Raw genomic sequence first — 20,609 nt, forward strand, 5'->3', positions numbered from 1 at the left:
CAAAGATGCCTATTTGCATGTTCTCATTTGGGAACGAAACTACAAGCATCTTCGGTTTGCCATTGGCTTTCCCCACTTCCAATTTCTAGCCTTGCCCCTGAGACTGTTCACAGCACCCAAGATTTTCCACCAAGTTCCTGGCCCCAATGATCATTATGTGACAAAGGCATCTCATGTATCCCTTATTTGGACGGCATAATGATCGAGGCATTCTCCGCGTCCCTACTCAGCCGTTATCTGCAGGTTGTAGTTTCAACCTTTGTTGGATTTTCAACTACCCCAAATGTAACCTGGTTCTGGCTCAGAGAATGATCTTTCTGGGGCTTCTCTTCGACACACCATGCCAGGTGTCCGTTCTCCGGTGTATAAAGTTGTTGGGGGTAATGGTAGCCGTCTTCAACGTGGTCCCCTCGCTTGATAGCTTTTCAGGGCTCTCCAGCATCAGATCTTGCAGAATTGGAAGAAATGAGATCCTTGCTTGGACAGACAGATGTCTCTTGGTTTAGTGGCTTCAGTTACTCATCTGGTGTTTTTCCCTGGTAACGACAGATGCTAGTTTCTTTGGCTGGAGTGCGGTGACTCCCAGTTTCAAGGGGTCTGGTCCGAGGAGGAGGTCACCCTTTCCATCAATGTCATGGAACTGCGAGCAGTCTGGAATGTCCTGTCTCGACTTTCCTGTGGGGAAAGCCTCTCCGCGTCCAGTCGGACAATGTCACGCCCATGATATATATCAACTGGCAGAGCAGGACCAGAAGTCATGAGGCCATGGCAGAGACCATTTGAATCAGAAGTTGGGTAGAGAAGTTCGTTACAGCCACCTCTGCCATATTCATTACAGGGGTGGACAGTTGGGAAGCAGACTTCCTCATTCGACAAAAGGTACACCCGGGCGAGTGGAAATTGCAACAGTATAGGTTCAATCTACTTGTGGAGCGTTGGGGGTCTTCTGGACATCAGCCTCAGGGCATACAAACCAAACAAGAAGCTGCTGTGTTGTGTGTAGTCCTTGTATCCCCATTCTGTCCTGTTTCAAAAGAGCCTTGTCTTGTCTCCGGATATAGACATTTATGGAGGGAGTTCTGCCAGAGCAGTTAGTATGTTCCACCTGTCCTGCATTGGGACCTAAATTTGGTCTTTGGAGGGCGTACAGTGGCCTCTGGAGTTGATTGACCTGCGGTGGATTACTTGGAAGGTGGAGTTTCTGTTGGCCATTGCCTTCACAGGGAGGGTATCTGAGTTGGCAGTGCTGTCTGCTAATTCCTCTCCTGAATTTACACTCTAAACAGTTGATGTTCCATACTCTACCTTTTCGACCCAAACTGGTTTCACCTAAATCAAGAGATTGCAACCAGTTTTTTGTCCTGATACTGAAACCCTCTCTACTTCGTGCATGTTGTCGATGCGTTGAGGCATTTTAGCAGTGTGTCTTTTAGGAAGTCACTCTCTTCGTCCTTTGACTGTGAATGGCAGGCTTGGCCTGTGTCCAAGCAGGCTGGCTCTCTGGATCAGTGCCTTATCCTATCTGGGCGCATTTTACTTGGGTCGTGAGTGATTCTTGGACGGCGCGACAGTGCCTCGGTTGAAAAATAGTGTAGAGTGGTCACTTGATCCTCTGCGCACACCTTCACCAAGTTTTATCAGATCTACACATTTGTGGCCAAAGACGTGAGTTTTGGGTGTACAATTTTACGTGTGGCTTCGCCGGTACATGACTCCCCCTCTTAAGGTTTGCTTGGCAAAGTCCCACAGTCGACAGTAACCCCCAGATAGCGCAAAGAAGGAAATAATGGTTTGTACTCACTGTTTAATCCATCTCTTTGTTGTGGTGGTGCACAGAGAGTTCTCCTTTTGGCTTTGTTGGATAAATAACAAGTTGCTAGAGGAAACTGGAGATGTGGGGTTTTTTTTTTTAATTGGGATGGGGGATGATTTCAGTTTTGTTAATTTGACAATTTAGTGCCTACTCCTCAGTTTCCCCTTTAAACCCACAGTTGTCAGTGTCCCCAGATGGAATCTGAGGAATTGTAGGAATGTTTTTAGTAAAAAACAAAACAAAAAAAACTTCCAATAACCACGAAACGCGTCGGAATTGCTACTTTGGGGCTACCTCTGGACCTATTCTCCTCAGCTTGGTAACAAGGACAGAATCAATGTGTTTCCTAGACCACATGCTCTTTTTCCGACTTCATTTCAGGTACTGCGTAGTCATGAGCTAAAGGCAGCTGTACACAACCTGCTGACCGCGGCAGAAGAGCTTTATGACCAGAGTGACTTCCATGGGGATGAGGAGAGGTTCTTTGAACTTGTGGAACGGAACTCTGATGAACGGCCTGTAAGTTACTTATTTCTTGTATAGTTCGATAATGGGATTTTAAAACCTCACAAATTGTTTCAGTCTGAGCTGTACTTAATTATTTCTCGTTCCCATGTCACGTTATTAGACCTGTGTAGATTATGGATGATGCCAACCCCACATAACATCCTAAATAAATGTTCTTGTAGAGAATTTAACTTGGCTGTAAACTTTTTCCACCAACCAACTATTTGCATCCATTTGTTGAACCAATGAGGGAATTTGGTAGTGGCTGGCCATAACACAGTTAGTAGTAAGAGTAATCCTCTTTCTTCTATACATTAGTGTTTTTAGTCTCGACTGATTTGACCCATAGGGGGATATTCAAATAGCGATGTAGTTGGGATGTGCCGGTACGGTTTCTCCGCTTCCCTTGACAACCAAGTTTCTCTCGCACCCCATGGAGCTGTGCTGAAAATCCAATGCTGTACTGTAATGGTCATATTTGCAGATGGTGCAATAGCCCCTTAAATCACCTAACCTCGCATAATTACTTTTTTTTTTTTTTCTTTCAGCTGATTTTCTTGTGTATTGTCTTTTATGCGGTGTTTGATTTTTCTTTCATTGGAATGATTTATTGTCTCTCTAGGTGAGCTCTGTTGTGAATCTCATAGCTTACAGAGCTCAGTCCATCCACCCGGGGAAGGAAGGGTGGGTCCAGGACCTGCAGAGGCTTATGGAGAAGTACTTCAGGTCAGTAATACTGTGTGGTCCTCTTTTATGCTATGTATTTGGATTTGGTAGTTCAGCAGGGATGTATATTGCGTTGGAACAGTCTGATCGTTTGGTTATCCAGCAGAATGTCTATAATGCATCTCGTTAGAGGAGATCTGGAACCATCACGTACTTTGTCTAAAATGCAGGCTGATATGAAGTCCTGAAGTCACAAAAGAAGAAAAAAATCACTGTTGTCCAATTTTTTTACATTTCAGGAACCAATCTCGCTGCAGTGTGCGCATTAAAGTGTTGGAAGTCCTGTCCTTTACGCTGAGCATTAATAGACAGTTCTATGAGGTTTGTTTCTATCCTGTTGACCCTTCAAATTCAAAAGTCATTATCACAAAGTCAGATGTTCTTATCCAGCCAGTGAGTGCTCCATAGGTTCTGGCTGTGTGGAATGGGTATTGTGATCAAATATACTTCCTACTTGTCCACCTTTGGGCTGCCCCCTCTGGGAGGGGACAGCCAGGTCGGCACTGCGGGGGTATGGCGTGGCAAAAGTGAGCGGTGCTGGGTGTGTGACTATGTGATTGCATTATCGTGGCCCCGTTCCCCCAGCTATACAATACCGTGAAGGGATGCGGCGCCACAAATACATGGTTCACATCGCAAACCTCATGTACCGCTGACTTGCCCACTCTTCCGAGCGGACTGTAGTGCCACACGATTTTTGGGAGCCTCCCGGACAATCCGGGAGAGGAAGTATAAATCTGCATAGGCGGCTTTAGTGCGGGAGTGGGTACAGAACCTTCCCAGCTCGTCTCTCTGCTTACAGGAGGAACTCATTGAGAAAGTTGTCACATGTCAACTGGCCCAGATCCCAGAAGATAAAGATCACCAGGTTCGAAAACTTGCCACCCAACTCCTGGTCGACTTGGCCGAATGTTGCCACTCTTGTCATTTTAACAGCCTGATGGACATCATTGAGAGGGTGAGGTCTGTTTTGTGTGTTTCTACGCTTGGCATTCATAAAGGTGTTCACCCTCTGAGCCCATAAGCAGCCAAGACCAGCCTGTTGACTGCATAATGTGCACCCTCTCCTATTGCCTTGTTAGCACTTTCTTGCCCGTTTTTATCTAGGTGGTGACTCGTCCGCTGTCTGTACCGCCAGAGTGTGCGGGACAGGAGGCCTCTTCCCTGGAAGATGTGAAAATGTCCGTACTGGGCCTAATGGTTATATTGCAGGTAGGTACCAGCCCATGTATCTGGCAGGGGGAGCCATATCTCTATACAACTAATCTCCTCCCTCTGTTGTGTGCAGACCAAGCTGTACATCCTTCCCGCTGGCCACGCCGTGCGGGTGTATGAGATGCTGGTCAACCACATCCAGCTGCACTACAGGAACTTGTACAACTCCCCCATCGCAAGCAGCATCCGCCTCCAGGTGACTCTCAGAAAACCTCTTTGGTGCTTCTCGTCAGCCTTTTATAAGGTTCTTCATGAAGATATCCTGTGACTGAAGCCTTAAATTAGAGGCTTGTGTTTAAAAGATTATGGTGGTTATTCAGCGTTGTACGCTGATCGCATCACTTACGTGTCTTTGGACGCAGCAGCGATGTGAAAATAGAGTAATGCCGCAGGAGGTGTCTGAAAAAAGACTCCTCCTGCTGGCATCACCGGCTGGGTGCAGAGTCTGAAGATCCAGCATTGTTACCATTGCGACCATCCGTCCCCTAGCCTAAGCTTACTCAGAATGACCACCAGAGCTCCTCTGCTGGGGCCAGGAATGCAGACCCTGGCCTTGGCACACTTACAACACAGGGGCAACACGCCTCTGTTTTGTAAAACGGGACCTGTGGATGCCTCATTCCTACCTCTATAACGGCATACTGCGGGTTAGGGGGCACTATACATCACAGCATGTCCTAATGGCAAAACTGTGACAGTGCATGCTGGGATATGTAGTTCAACAGCCACTGTCGGGCCATGTGTTGAAATTTCCGGTCAGAATGCCGACATGGACGTTATGTAGATATGGTCGTAATGTCAACAGTACATTTTTGTGTTCTGTTTAGGGTTAGGCCAAAATAGGCAAAAAAAAAACATGTTGACATTCTAGTGTCAGCATGGTAAATGTCTACATTTTAACACTTTGTCATCCTAACTTCCATGTAGACTCTACATGGCTGATGTGAGCAGTACACTGCACTGGATTTATGTAGTGCAGGTCCTAAATAGTGTCAGGATTCAGAGGTGCACGCGCAAAACCTGTCACGACTGCATTTCCGTACGCGATGGTTCTGTGAAAATGTGTCCTCAGCCGCCAGGAATTGTGCAGACGCCCGTCCGTTACACCATGGTTGCTCAGAATGTTCATTGGAAGTCAGCCGTCGGAGCCATTGTACCTATGTACACACGCAGACAGTCGTGAAATGCCTGCGTTTGACTTGACACCCCGTCACCTCCCGCAAACGCTCACTGACTGTCAATCACTTGGTCAAAAAACTCACTGCGCATGCGCGCAATACGAATATGATCGGCCAACTCCGCAAACATCGCCATTGCGTCGTTTTAATCGGGCCAGAGTAAGGGAACCAATGCTTGTTTGCATTACGACTAAACCTTATATGTATACTTTTTTTTTTTTTTTTCCCCTCTCTAATGGAAGGTGTTTGATTTCTTCTTGCTCCTGCGAGCGGACTCGCTTAGACGTGTCGGTCTTCCCAACAAAGACGGGTCTGTGAGATTTAGCCCCTACTGTCTCTGTGAAATTGTGTAAGTAGCGGTTTCCTTTTCTTACAAATGTTCTATTATCCTTTTACGCAGTGCCAACCTATTACACAGCGCTGTACAATTGGAGCTTTTCTCCCATGTTTGCATCGTTGGCCCAAATGATGAAGCCGCCCAAAACTAAACGTACAAAGCGATTAATGAGTATTCAAGATTTACATTTGTTTGAATGTTCGCTAGTTCTGCCAGTGTCTCCGATGGGTCTGGCAGATCTAGGCCTCACCCTACGCTCATCTGACCGCTAGGCCTATTTGAAACAAGTGGAGTAGATATCATGCCCGTGACCCTTCTCATTCAGGTGGTAAGGAGATTTTATTGGGCATGGTCAACTGTTTGGATCCTATTAAACTGACCCATAAGAGACCCCAGCAGATCTAGCTAGCAGAACATAGCGGTTAAGAAAACATTTGGTGTTTAGTCTCTGTGCTTAACGTAAAGCAATGCGCCATTCTCTTTTAAATATTGACATTTCTAATAGGAGCGAACCTGAGAAGAGGCCGACTGACAGGAAGCCAGCTGGTACTTTGTCACCTCCGACGGGGAGTCCAAGCCTCTCCTCCCAGAGTGCGCCGCCGCGCATGGGTTCCATGCCTTTCTCCCTGGCCTTTGGCATCATACTGCAATGTCTAAAGCAGGTATAGTGTTCAGTCTACTAAACCAGAAATTTTCAAACTCCAAGGCATCCTAACAACCCAAGTTTTAAGGATATCCATTCTTGGGCACAGGTGACTTAATTAGTACCTCAGACAATTTGATTTAACAATCTGTGCTCAACCATGGAAATCCTTAAAATGTGGACTGTTGAGGGCAGAGTTTGGGAACCACTGCACTAAGCCATTTTTCTTTTAATTTAGAAACACTGGTGTGTGTATAGTTGCAGTGTAGAAGCCTGGGCCCTTATAAAACTTCCGCCAAACTGTCTCATCCTCCCTTTTATTGAAGGACGGGGATGCACAGGGTTTCTTCTTCCAAGTACAATACTAGTGGGAGGTGGGGGCTCCTGCAGTGTCCTTTTATTTTTCTATCTCTTCATATTCTCCACTTCTTCTTACCAGCATCCTTATAGCTGTGGAACAGGCATAGGTACCCTGGTCAGTACCTTCTGCCACTTGCCTGCTCCCAACATGGTATCCACTGGAGGGTGGTAGGTTCAGGGGAAATGTGAGGAAAAATTACTTCACAGAAAGGGTAGTGGACAAGTGGAATAGCCTCCCATCAGGGGTGGTAGAGTCTAAGACAGTAGAGCAATTTAAACATGCATGGGATAGACGTAAGGATATCCTTCAGAAGAAGTAAGGATCAATAAGGGTTGAGGTAATATGTTTAAAAATGGGGCAGACTAGATGGGTCAAGTGGTTCTTATCTGCCGTCAAATTCTATGTTTATTATCTCCTGCAAGGTTTATTAGGTCACTGCTATTGCAGGTAGTGTGAGACATTGAACATTCATGATCGGGGGATCTGAGATTACCGACCGTTTGCTTTACCAGAGCCAGAAGAAGCTGACTTTTTTTTTTTTTTTCTTTTTTTATAAAGCAAATTACTGTTTCCTTCCCCTTTATCCACCTCCATTACAGCATATTTTGTTTGAGGTGTAGACCAAACTTGGAGAGCAATCAAAGCGTATTGGCCTAAGGGAAGATACTCCCATCCTTGTTCTCTTTCTCCAGAGTAATTTAAGTCCCAGAAGAGCAGAGGGGATTTTACCCAATCTCTTCCTGGTTTAGGAACTGGATGGGTACTTTACATTGGTTCATTTTAAATATCAAATCCCTAAATGCCCAAGCTCTGGATAGTCTGAGCTATATTATCAAACACAGGAAGAGGTCATGGTTTCTGGGGACACGTACATGCATGTTCCAATCTGGCAGGGACATCCGTACCTTCTCAGGTTTGCGGTTCAGTTTCCGGCTCCTCCCTACGGTCTGTCTTTAGTGCTGATGGCGTTCACCAAAAGCATGGCTGTGATGGCTTCTGACGTCCTGTGGGGTGAATGGTATACCTGGACAATCGGCTAATCAAGTCGGACTTTACAACCTTCAGGCCTTTATGTAGGAGACTGGCCCAGAACCTCCCTTTTTGGATCATCAACTACATGAAGCTAAACCTGATTCTGTTCCAGCGAATAATCTTCCTGGGGCTGCTGTTTGCCAGGAATTTCCTCTGCTGACAGGTGTCAGAGTCGAATGGGGGTGTACCACACTTCCAAATATTTCATTGTGCTTTAGTCGCCACTGTCCATATGTTTTCTCTAACGTGATCCCAAAATGAGGAGTGTCCCTGGCAGCCAATGAGGGTATAGAGAGAGAAGCTTCAGCTATGGGAGGGCGTTTTAATAATGCTCATTCTCCTACACTGCGCCTCATTACACCAGTGTTTCCGGCATCCTCTAGTGGACGTTGAGAAAATTTTACATTAGTGTAAAAATACAATTGTTTTGGCGTTTTGATGTTCTATACCTCATTCGCTTTCTGCATGTTTTGAGATTTAGGTGACCGCTACGTTCATTTCTCCCCACCTTGCAGGAGACAGACTGGAAAGTTCTTAAACTGGTTCTCAACAAACTGCCCGAGTGCCTCCGATACAAGCTGCTCATCCTGTCATCCCCCTGCAACATCGATCAGCTTTCCTCATCCCTCTGCACTATGGTGAGCAGTATAGTCATGCAACAGGTTTCAGTCTTCTGTTGGGCCAATTCAATTGGATGCAAAGCTGGTGAGTTACCGAAACTCGCCCCCCTCGTGGCCTAATCACACCCTGGACTCTTGGATTTTTGTACGCATCCTTATGGGGCTGTGAACAAAAAATGTGCAAGTTCAGAGGTACCGTAACTGCAGCATATAGCCAGCCGCGAGTAATTTGCGCCTAATTGAATCGATCCCTGAATGTAAGCCTGACTACTTTAGAACCTCCGTGGAACTCTGTCAACCGTATTACAGAGTCCCTTGTATAATTGTGAAAATCGAGAGTCTCTGGTTGTACTGTCTTTCAGCTCTCAGACCGAAGTGCAAGTGAACGCCTTCACAGTACTCCTGATGGTTTCTCCCGTACGGACCTCCAGCTGGCAGTGGTCCCTGTGTTGACTGCGTTAACGTCATATCACCCTCATCTGGAGATCAGTAAACAGGTGTGATTATGGGATGGGTGTGCAGAATATTATGCGCCATTATACATATGTTCAGTGCGTCAGTATGTACTAATTGAAAAAACAATAGGCTTATCTGGAGATCCTGTAGGGTCAACTTGTCCCTGAACGCCCAGAAAGGAACCCAGACTGCTAAATCCGTTCTTAAGCCACACAGTCCATTATAGGACTGAACAATAGTGTAATACTGTAATCCAAGTTTATTAATAGAAGTAAGATTTATTAATAAATGGACAGCGGCTGGTTTAAAGGAATACTCAGGATAAAATCAGAGATCCGACATCTGAATAGCTTGTACTGTATCTCTGCTGCTACTAGAGAAGGGAAAGGAGCTATAGGTCAAGACAGGTGCAGAAATCTTAGGTTGAGAGTGCACTACCCAACGCGTTTAGTCAAATTGGACTTTGAGTTGTGTCATGCATGTTAATGTGTTCATTCTTGTCCGTAGAGGGAAATGGTGCATTGTCTGGAAACTGGCCTCATCTATCGCTGTGCCAAGCAGTGTGTGGTTGCCTTGTCCATGTGTATGGTAGAGATGCCGGGGATCCTGATAAAATCCCTCCCGGTGCTCATCGTCAAACTGACTCACATTTCCGCTACAGTCACCATGGCCATCCCCATGCTGGAGTTCCTGTCTAGTAAGTCCTTCTTCTAAACCCTGGCTTTAAATACTTCACACCCCATTTAGGATGAATAGCTACAGTCTGTAGAAAAATGTAGGAACATGTAGTTTCACATGCAACGCCTGTGATTTTTGGAGTTCGGTGGCGTAGTCTGCAGTTATGGGAAGTGTTTTGTTATCTTTAAAAGTTTTTAAAACTTTTTTTTTTTTTTTTTTTTTTTTTTAAATTTACACTTTAGCAGGTTTCATTAATCTCTCTCCTTGATAATTCGTGAAATTTTACCAATGATGAGAAACTGAGCCAACCCATCAGATTCTAGCTATCATTTATCTAGTACAGTTCTTCCAAACTCTTGTCCTCAAGGCATCCTAACGGTCCAGATTTTAGTGATATCCTGCTTGAGCACAGGTGGCTTAATTACTACCCCAGTCAATTTGATTTAACCATCGGTGATCAAGTATGGATAACCATAAATTCTGGACTGTTGGGATGCCCTCGAGGACAGTGTTTGGTAACAGTTGATCTAGTACATTCAATAAAAGCACTCCACTTGCCCACTTTAGAAGGCTTGGTAAAACTCCCCTTTAGTCCGTCATTTGAGTCTCTTCTCCTCCTGTCCTTATTTGTCTTACAGCACTGGTTCGGCTGCCTCACCTGTATGGGAACTTTGCCGCAGAGCAGTATGCTAGTGTGTTTGCCATCTCTCTTCCCTACACCAATCCGTCGAAGTGAGTCTCGGTGTTCAATTCCTTCATTGTGCAGGGACGAGGTACAGCAGAGTGAGAAATCCCGCATGGGAATTCCGACGGACAGAGCACTTAGAGTAGATAGGGCCACTGACCTATATATACGACTGGCCATCTTGTTCAACTGTCTAATGAATTGGTAGTAGCCCTTTGCGGACACGTATGACCCATTACGTTTTGATTAATACAATGTTGACTCACAAAAGCATTGAAAGTTTTTCAAAGATTTTTGGTCTGTGAGACGGGTGTTCCTCAGGGATAGGTGAGGATATGACATTAGTTTGACAGAAGTCTTAAGTTATTAGCTGCTTCTATCTAACCCCACCCACTTTAAATCCTCTGCACTTTTGCAATGCAGGTGACAAATTTCTGATTGGCTACAGACTGTCCTAGTCCCACCCACTTCACCTTATTTTTGTCAGAGTAAAGGTGCGTACACACTGGGCGATAAAGTGGATGACTTAACGAGAACGTTATCGTTCAGTCGTTCACTATATCGTCCATTTTTTTAACACCAAAACGAACGATGACGACTATGCACTTTCCCGCGGGTCGTTCGTCATTGTCCATCGAGCAAACATGCAGGCCAACCTGACGATATCGTCAGGTTGGTGCATGTTGGGTAATGGGGGAGAAAGCCCGGCGCTGAACGATATCGTTAATGATATCGTTCAGCGGGTGTGCTCAACGTCATGAACGACGCTCAGGGAGCATATCATCTAGTGTGTACGCTCCTTATGAGTGCGATAAATTATGACAATGGTCCGATGCACCTTTTTAATAACCCACATCTTCAGTGTCTGGACTCGTTGGTTCTATTTTAAAGTTATCCAATAGACTACTTGAGAGGGTTTTTTATTTTATATGTTCTCATGAGTTTTAATTAGGGATGTGCAGGCTCGGTTTTACTCGGATTTACTCTGTTCTTATCGCCACTTTACCGCAAATTCGGATTTATTATATTGGCTATCCAAAACACATGATAGGCGATAACCAATAAAATGCCATTTAAAGATCCAAGTAAAACCGAACCCGCTCACCCCTAGTTTTAATGGTCCTCTTCAACACCTTCTGTCTGTAGGTTTAACCAGTACATAGTGTTCCTGGCCCACCACGTAATTGCCATGTGGTTTATCAGATGTCGGCTGTCGCTGAGAAGAGACTTTGTGCCGTACATAACTAAGGTAACAACTATTTATCTGGCTCACACGGAGGTGTAACCTAATAAATGCTACTTTGCCCATTTTTCCTCTCCCACCTATCAGGGTCTGCGCTCTAATGTTCTGCAGAGCTTTGACGACACACCTGAGAAAGGCAGCTTCCGTGCCCGGAGTACCAGCCTGAATGAGAGGCCTAAAAGGTATGCCGCCTTAATGTAGAGTAAAATGATCACTTCTCTTTATGGCACCTAGAAATCCTAAAAAAAAGAAACTCTCTAGTCTAGGGGATCCTGGGTCTGTAAGCAAAATTCTACAACTGTACAAGTTTTCAGGATTACCCTGTGATATCTGGTGACTGAGCCTTTGTCACATGCTGTCCATTAATTCCGCATAGCCTGTTAATGTGCAGCTTGTGGCTCTGATTATCAGTCTATCAAGGGGGGATTACTATAGAACACAGGTTCTCAAACTCGCTGCTCAGGACCCCAAACAGTGCATGTTTTCCAGGTCTCCTCACAGAATCGCAAGTGAAATAATTAGCTGTGGATTTTTCAAAACGTATCTGAGTAATGAATACACCTGTGCTCCTGCTGGGTGACCTGGAAAATGTGACCCATGTGGGGTCCTGAGGACCGAGTTTGAGAACCACTGCTATAGGAGATGCAGTTGTCATTTTTTGGGACTCTTTCAGGCTAAAGGAGCACTAAACCTAAAATGCACTTTGAAGAATTTAAAGGTGTCGCCGATCAGCTGTCTCCACGCAACCTATTAACGGCCATATTTATCCCTGGAATGTTCCTTTCTCCAACGTTTCTCATTAAAGTCTCATATTTTCCGTGTCCGCACTTAAAATACCCATGATCTGCAGTGTATTGCTAAGCTCGTTATGGGTGACCTTTTAAAGTTTAATCGCTATAAAAAATACTTTTTATAAAGCCATTAATCACGGCACAGCTGTTCCTTATTTTAAGACCTTAAGGTGAACCTGACTTTTCCATCTTTTTTTTATGTGCCTGTGTTACTGAGAATGAACACTGCACTCCTTACAGCCGAAGCTTGTTAGATTTTCATTTTCTACGTTGTGAACTAGAGATGTGTTTTCATTTTAGCAAAACCCTTAAAATGATTTTGCTTTTGGATTTCTGTAAAATTGATTAGAAACTGCTATAATCATGTCATCTGGTCATGCTTACAAGCAATGCAAAACCCGAAAACGCACATCTCTATGGTAAACGCGACCCACCGTGATTATTTTAGTACTGCAGTTACACCTGTGATGACTATCAATATGTATTCAAATACTGACCTGCAATCCCTGCTTTTAGGGAAATCTATTATGTTCTAAACAGGTATGTTCCGTTTGCACCCCCCCCCCCCCCCCCCATCACCAAGGACAACATCAAAGTGTTCCTATGTGGCAAGCGGATTAATAGAAAGCTTAGCCGTGCATGATACTGACCAGTCCTCCCAATTGGCTATCTTCTTGCGTGCATTTAGTGCCGGGCTAATAAATGATCATCAACTTTGGTTGGCTGAATTTATGATGTTTCTCATAGGGCTGTCCAAATAGCTGCTGGTTGTGGTCTCTGAAGCAATAGAGCTAATGTACAGTGACGGGTGTGGTTTTGGACCTGCTGTTAGAGAGACAGGCTTTCGTTTTGTTCTGCAATGGTCGCTATTGGTTCTTTGGCTTGTTTATTTTGGGGGATGGGAAAAAAAACGAACTGAAAAAATTGTATAGTGACCTGATTAAATGTTAGTTGGTTCTCAGCTGATGCCTTCAGTCCCACGGTCTGGTCAGATAGTGTTGCGCAATTGTTTTGAAGGGGTGATCAAACTGATTATGATCAGTTGTGTATTAAAGAGTGATGTCATCCAGTAATCTCGGAGCTTGTGTACACTCGCATTGGGAATCAAAGTACAGGGGCGCAAACCACTATAGATAAGTTTTCTTTGTCAGATGTTTCGCAAGCTGTCGTTATGTATTTGTTTAGCATTTCAGGTGCTCTTAAGCATCTGTTTGTGTTCCTGGGAAGGGAGGTTATTTGTTTTTTTTCTATGCATGTAACACGTGCAGGGATGTTGTACATGCTGTAGAGTTCCTCCCCCTCCCCTGTAACCTCTCATTTCCTTAATATCATGGCCCACCTCAATGCTTTAAGGGCAACCAGTTTGGTCAAGAAGTTCCCAGCTGTGGTCTCACTGGGCTGAATTCAATTCAGTGCAATGTTGAATAGCCGTGGAAGGTCTATCCCACACACCGCGCTGTTTGCCTGGTTGGGAATGAGTTAAGTCTGAGAATGCCGGTTCTCGCGACTTAACCTGAGTGTTAAGGTGCTGTAAACGGCCTTCTCTGACTAAAGTGTTGGGTGCACGGCTGCTAGCGCCGTGCTAAGCCGGCAAGCAGCTGCACGCCCGGCACTTTTGTCTGATTTCTACTCCCATCCACGGGGGGGGGGGGGGGGGGGTGTTCGAGAAGAAAACCTTTAGCCGCCCAAACAGAATGGTGCATTGCAGAGCTTCGGGAGCTCTCTCCCACGGCAATTCAACATCGCACTGAATTGAACTCTGCCCAATGAATATGTAACGTAACAGATAGTGGGTACCATTAAGGTCTGTACACTTGTTGATGAACTCTTTACCCTTTTGCTACTATGGCTAAGGCTTTGTGTTTTTAGGTCTGGTTAATTTTTTATATTGCGAAGATGTCATCTGATTGCGTTTTTGACTAAGGCTGCCCGGCATTACCTTGATGTTGTCTCCAATATAATCACAGGTGGATTTCTCGGTATTAATTTTACAGAATCTGGATTAACGTGGTCAATGGAGCTAGATTGGGCCCATTGCAGCGTTGGTTTAATCTTTTTATAATTTCATTTTGGTTTCTTCTAAAGTGTCTAAATATTTAAATTTACTGACGTCAAAAGAACCATTTGTGATCAGTCTGGGGCTGTAAATGAATCTAGTCCAAGCTGTATGTATTTGGTGGTACCACAAATTGTTAACGGATTACTACTTTTTGACTGGTAAATTTTAACATTTGTGGTACTTTTGCATACGTGGCAAGTTTTTTTTTTTTTTTCCTCACGGCCCCCTGTGACATGACTGGTACTTCTGATGTCGCTGCTGTGTTTGCCTTTTTTTTTTTCCTCTTTATTTTGCTCAAACTTTATTTGCTGCTTTTGCCTTCTCATTTGTGGCATTTATTTTTTGTTTGTTTTTTTTGTTTTTTTCTGTTTCTCCTTTCCTATGGTGTACCCCCCAATTCCGATGTCCGTGGGCCTTCTGGTGTACCCATTCTACACGACCTTTCACTGGTTTCCGCCTTCGTCCTTTGTGTGGGTGGGGTGACTTTACTTTCCAACTTGCGTGAAATGTGGGTTGGGCGCTGGGCATCCCCGCCCTCATGGCCTGCTGGGCACGTCTTGCTTGGGTAGCTTGAAGCTATCTAAACACGCCAAGTCGGCTTTGAACGACTCCTCCCCAGTGAAGGAGCTGAGGGACCTTTCCAATGCCTTTCGATCTCGCAGCATCAGTGTGTCGGAACGTGCTGCGTACAGGTATTGGGTGGGGTTATATTCTGACCTGTCTGCACCAAGTGGGATTGGGTGGAAGGGTGGGGTGGAATGCATGCCAGGGAGAGTTTGCATGGCAAGCCTAAACACTAGTGCCCGTTTCCGTAACCTTATTAGCGGCTCCTAAGCCATGGGGGCCCTAACCCACAAAATGCACGTTTTTTTATTCCTACTGAAATTCTTGGAGCAAGTTTTAATGATTTAACAGAACTCATTTTGCTAAGAAAAGACTGAAAATCTGCCCCTCCCCCCTCAAGTAGACTCATCTCGGTGATTGGGTGCTGCCTTGTCTGCAGCCTTTTGTTACTTAGCTGAGCTGTTAAATAAATAAAAATAAATAAATAATTAAAAAAAAGTAAAAACAATTATTGTGCTTAATTTTCACGTGACGGGGGGGCGCCCAGTCTGCGTTCTTTTCTTAGCTGGTGGGGGATCGTTGTAAAACATAGCGTTGTACGGTTTGTGCATGATTGATACATATTGCAAGTCTTGCAAACAGGTCTGCGGATCATGACTATGGGTTTCCTACATTATATCGGGCTCCGATGGGAAAAATCCACTTGTTATATTTGCTTAGCGCATCAATCACCATCCTTTTTTATGGAGTGTTTTAACCCCAACAAAATGTGTGTGTCGGGGATTTATTAAAGATACACTGTGTTCCATCCTAATGGACACTTTGGTGCTATACATTTAAAAGGCTTGCGATTTTGTAAGCAACAAATTTATAGTAGAAATTTGCACCCCAGTTGGGAAAACCGAGATTAGGGTTGTTGCTTGAGGATACATAGAAGGGATCTAGGTTCTAATTAGAGTGCAGGTTTGTCTGCTACAGATCTATACCTCGCACATTTGGGTAAAACTCATTGCTGCATAATTTAAATAGTAAGGCTTTGCCCTGGGGTTTAGCTGTTGTCTATTAACTATATATACTTTTTGATTTAAAGCAGGAAACTGCTTGGCCTGCACTGGTAGAATGCACTGCACGGCCGTCATAGAGCCCGTCCCTGGCACATTTTGCTCTCTACAGGGGTTAGTCAGTCATGCTCCGACAGACCTGACGTGAATAGATGCTGTCCTCAACCCTTCATTGCTTTGTACAGCCGGATGCAGACCTCTGTTACCAGCTCCAGCCTGAGCTCGGCAGACGAAAGCTCCATGGCCCAGGCCGACGACAGCCTGAAAAATCTTCACCTAGAGCTAACGGAGATCTGCCTGGACATGATGGCGAGATACGTCTTCTCCAACTTCACCGCCGTCCCGAAGAGGTGAGTTATGACTCCAGCACTTGGGAGGTTATTTAACTTCCGATGCTTTGCTGTCACCAACTAGTACGCTCCATGTCTGTTTTTTTTTTTAGTTTTTTTTTTATATTGATCTAAGACGCATGATTGTGTGATACAGACGATATACATGGTCTCATTCTCCACTTCACCGTGTACATTTTTATTATTGTAATGGTCTGTTTTTATGGTTCAAATGACATGGTTACGAAGCAGAGACCCAGTAGCAAGAGGGTCGTGCTCACAAGGGTTTACATCCTTGAGGGGACATGGGTGGGTATAAAGAGGCCGAGAGGAGCAGAGTTTGGGTAATGACTCGTTTTGGAGTGTTAGGAGGGGGCAGAGTTTAAACGGCACGGTTGAAAGCTGAGGGTATGTCTAATTGGGCATGTAAGGGCCTCCCAGTGGTTGGCAGCAGGATAGGAGAAGGCATGGGAAGGGGGGGGAGGGATGGGGAGGTAGACGTGATCAAGAATGAGAGGGAGTAGTCATTGGAGGAGCAGGCAGGAAGGGAGGGTATGGAAAGATGGATGTAGGGAGGAGAAGAATGGCTGAGGGCTTTGTAAGCGAGGGAGAGTAGTTTGAACTTTATTTTGGATAGGGTAGGGACCCAGTGTAGAGGTGCAATGAGGAGAGGTAAATTAGGTGGGCAGTGGTGTTCAGGATAGGTGCGATGCGGGAGATTTGGAATACTGGTGAGAAGAAGCTTGCAGTAAACGAGACTAGAAATAAGGAATTAATGTGAGTATTAATAGCCGCCAGCGTTGGAGAAGGACCTGATTCTGGAAATGTTAGAGGTGGAAAGCGGCAAGATTGGGAGAGGGAATGAATAAGGGATTGTAGGATGACCCACAAGCAGCGAGCATGGGGAACACATGTACTGTTGGCTGATAGTGTTGGTGGAGGGTGGGACCTTGGCGGGTGGAAAGACAATGGGGCAGATTCTGAGTTGGAAGCAAAACCAAAAAAAGCAAGTGACTTGGCACCTGGACAAACCATGCTGCACTGCAAGGGGGGGCAGATATATATATTTTTTGCTTGCAGGGTGAATACTGGCTGCTGTTGCATGTAGCCCACAGATACTGGGCAGATTTATTTTTACACCTTAAATGTAGATTTCAGTTTGGACACTCCCCTCCCAAATCTAAATCTTTCTGCACATGTTACATCTACCCCCCTGCAGTGCAGCCTGGTATTACCAAGGTGTACAGTTACTTGTTACATCTGCCACCCTACAGTGCATCCTGTTATTGCTAAGGTATACAGTTACTTGTTACATCTGCCCCCATGCAGTGCAGCCTGGTGTTACCAAGGTATACAGTTACTTGTTTTTGTGTTTTTTGGTTTTTTTTTTTTTTTTACTTTGCTCCCTGCTCAGAATATGCTCCAATGACTCTCCATTTCCCTTTGAGGCACACGCATTATCTATTAGTGTAGCAAATCTTTGCCGAGTGTCTTTCACATCTCATTGGGGCAAAGATTTGGGTGTATGGTGTCATACTGGCAAAATTCTGCCTAAATAATCTTTTTCTACTTCAGGGTCCATAGGGGGTCCACAGGGTTGACCTTGGGGGTATAGGTTGGGAACCAAATCCGGGCACCACGCAGTTAAAGCTTTTAGCTCCCAGGATGCACTGGGTCCACTCTCCCTATAACCCCACCCCCAAGCCAGAGGCACCTCAATTTAAGTTGGTGCCCGGCCGGAGTTGGGTCACTGTTGGCGCAGGGGGAGCTGATTAGCAGCCCCTAAGCTTTCTTTTTTATTTTTTTTAGGGACAAAGTTTTTCCTAAGGACTTGGGACTCCTCAGAGCGGCAGCGTCGGACTGTCCATAGGACGTCTAAGCTGCCGCTCCGTCACCCCGCTGGCGCTGAGACACCAGTACAGATCTGGGGATCTCAGTGGGACCCCAGAGTCTGTACTAGCCGGACTCTGTGGGCGCCCAGGACTGCTGCCGGATCCACGGGGAGCAGGTAAGGTTGCGGATCACCACGGGGAGCAGGTAAGGTTGCGGATCACCGCTTGCGGTGATCCGCACATTTCAAATGCAGTCCTGTGCCTCCGGTCTCTGGGGACAGACCGGAGGCGCCGGCAGTGGCGGCGTGCCCCCCATACCCCGTGTCCACTAGACCACCAGGGACTTAACGATTGGCTCAGGGAGCCGGCGTCCAGGGGGTTAATAGCCGGCCAGGGGAGCAAGCCTACCCTGTTACAGCGGCTCCTCCCCTCAGCGTGGTAGACGCCCTGTGGTTACTTCCCAGTTGGCTCTGCCGTGCACTGGATACTATTTTGGGCTCTTTCCCTCTTACACAGGGGGGAAGCCTATTTTAGGTATTATCCCTTTTTTAGGGCTGGTAGCAGGTCCATTCTGGTTAGAGTGAATATTGACCTGCACTTGTATCATACACCCTCAGTCTAACATGCCTTCGGGTTCCCTGTTGCTGACTAGTGGGTGAATCGCATGACGGGACTCTGGCTGTTGCCAGATACGAGGTATTACAACAGCGTTTGGTCTCCTGTCCCAAATTCCCTGAGGGTCATCATGAGCCCCTTTTGGGGGGGATGGGCGTGTTACTCGTCTGATTACAGACATTACTACGCCTCCCATTCCTGCGTGGTCGGATTCTTCGGATACGTAGGTGGTAACTCTGCCTGTAATCAGTATACTCTCTTTCAGGGGTTGTTACCCATCCTACCATGGCTATAGCATGGTTGGTTTATACTCTTGCCTACTGGGCTGATGCATTTGTAACGTTTTTTCCCCTCCAACACGTCTGGGGTTCAAATGTATTTGGTTGCTCACGTAATATATGCAGTTGTCATAGGTGGAAATACCTATGCTGGATACCAGTCTCCTAACTTTCAGAGTTCCGGCTGCGACTGTATCCTCCGTAATACCCTATGACTGCGCTCTGGGAATGCAGAGGTGCAGATACCATCTATAGGGAAGATCTTGTTTGGTCCTGACCTTTACAAGATTGTAGTAACATTGGCAGTATTACTAACGACAAGTTTACCGCCTTCAGCTACGCCCACTACAAGGCCTCAGACTAAGTCTGTCAAGTCTTTTTGTCCTCAGGGTCAGCCTAAAGATCTGTTTCTTCCTAGACTGTCGGCCTTTACAAGGGCCGCCATATCCAGTACCGAGCAGGCCTGGACTGCCAGCCGATCCTGCTTCTGGACCTACGGATATATCTTCAGCCTGACTGGACAGGTCTACAACTGGGAGATACCGATTTTCTCAGTTCACCCGGTACTAGTGTCAAGTTGCCGCGGCTACGTGGGTAGGAGGGTACGCCCTCTCATTGCTCAGACGGCCTCTTTACAAATCCAGAAAGCCATATAGTCGTTGCGGTAAGCAGAGCTAATTAGGCCATCCCCACTATCAGCAAGGGACTGGTTGTTCTTTCTTTCTGGTGCGGTGGCTGAATGGTCCTCTTTGGCCTATTCTGTCTCAATTCCCTGAACCAGTTCCTAAAGCTACCTGGGCTCAGGAGGAAATCCCTATGCTCCATCATGCGATGTTTGGAACCTGGGGACTTTATGGCATCACTGGTTATACAGGACCTGTGCCTACGGGTACTTATAGAGACCTTTCATCAGCATGGGCTGAGGTTTGCTGTATCACAGCAACCCTTACAATTTTTCGGACTCTGTCTTTTGGGACTTTCCTCAGCCCCACAGGGGTTTACCAGCGTTTTGGATTTTCTGACAGTTCTCCTGTTCAGTATATCCCAATGCTCCTGTACCTGGACGGCCTCCTGCTCTTAGCGGGATCACCGGTGTACTTTACAGCCAGGTCAGGATGACCGTGGCTTCTTCAATGTGCAGACGTTTAATCAACGTGGAAAAAGTCCTCCCTGCATCCCTCTGGGTATTCTTCATCTAGGAGCCCTGCTGGATTCCCAGAATCTGAGAATTCTTCTGGCGTAAGACGGAATAGGTGTACATGGATGTCTACGCAGTCGACATATGTCTTTACACTCTGGGATGCATGGTCAAATATTCAGTGTCTGCCTTTGGAAGGGTGGAATGGGCTCAGTTCCATTCCAGGCCTTTCCATAATTGGCTCATCTCCAGATGGAACGAGTTTTTTCTGTCAGATCACTGTTCAAACCATGATGCTCTCTCCGGAGGCAAGTCTGTCCCTGTCCGGGTGGCTATGGCCATCTCGTCCAGGGTATTCTTTGCTATGGACAGTGTCTAGTTCGCATCCATTTCAGTGCAGTTGGGTGTCTGTTGATTCCACCCTGCCAATTGACTTTTTGGAATTTTA

The 20,609-nt window shown here is 45.8% G+C and overlaps 1 protein-coding gene across 6 annotated transcripts in view; it reads left to right on the forward strand.

Annotated features, from left to right (window-relative positions):
- TSC2 (TSC complex subunit 2) overlaps window positions 1–20,609 on the forward strand; it is a 90,296-nt gene that overhangs the window by 29,645 nt on the left and 40,042 nt on the right. For 3 of the 6 annotated variants that reach the window (XM_088464763.1, XM_088464764.1, XM_088464768.1), the window contains exons 12-27: window positions 2,195–2,332; window positions 2,943–3,046; window positions 3,286–3,367; window positions 3,849–4,004; window positions 4,154–4,258; window positions 4,335–4,457; window positions 5,682–5,788; window positions 6,282–6,438; window positions 8,328–8,450; window positions 8,795–8,929; window positions 9,396–9,585; window positions 10,205–10,298; window positions 11,398–11,500; window positions 11,582–11,676; window positions 14,914–15,036; window positions 16,155–16,319. In XM_088464763.1, coding sequence (XP_088320889.1) covers window positions 2,195–2,332; window positions 2,943–3,046; window positions 3,286–3,367; window positions 3,849–4,004; window positions 4,154–4,258; window positions 4,335–4,457; window positions 5,682–5,788; window positions 6,282–6,438; window positions 8,328–8,450; window positions 8,795–8,929; window positions 9,396–9,585; window positions 10,205–10,298; window positions 11,398–11,500; window positions 11,582–11,676; window positions 14,914–15,036; window positions 16,155–16,319 — 2,000 coding nt within the window. Of the gene's footprint in view, window positions 1–2,194; window positions 2,333–2,942; window positions 3,047–3,285; window positions 3,368–3,848; window positions 4,005–4,153; window positions 4,259–4,334; window positions 4,458–5,681; window positions 5,789–6,281; window positions 6,439–8,327; window positions 8,451–8,794; window positions 8,930–9,395; window positions 9,586–10,204; window positions 10,299–11,397; window positions 11,501–11,581; window positions 11,677–12,801; window positions 12,826–14,913; window positions 15,037–16,154; window positions 16,320–20,609 lie in introns of all 6 variants that reach the window. The other 3 variants (XM_088464766.1, XM_088464767.1, XM_088464765.1) reach the window with 2 other exon arrangements.

The sequence above is a fragment of the Taudactylus pleione genome, unplaced genomic scaffold (genome assembly GCF_031769625.1).
Source record: "Taudactylus pleione unplaced genomic scaffold, aTauple2 ptg000061l, whole genome shotgun sequence".
Lineage (NCBI taxonomy): Eukaryota > Metazoa > Chordata > Amphibia > Anura > Myobatrachidae > Taudactylus > Taudactylus pleione.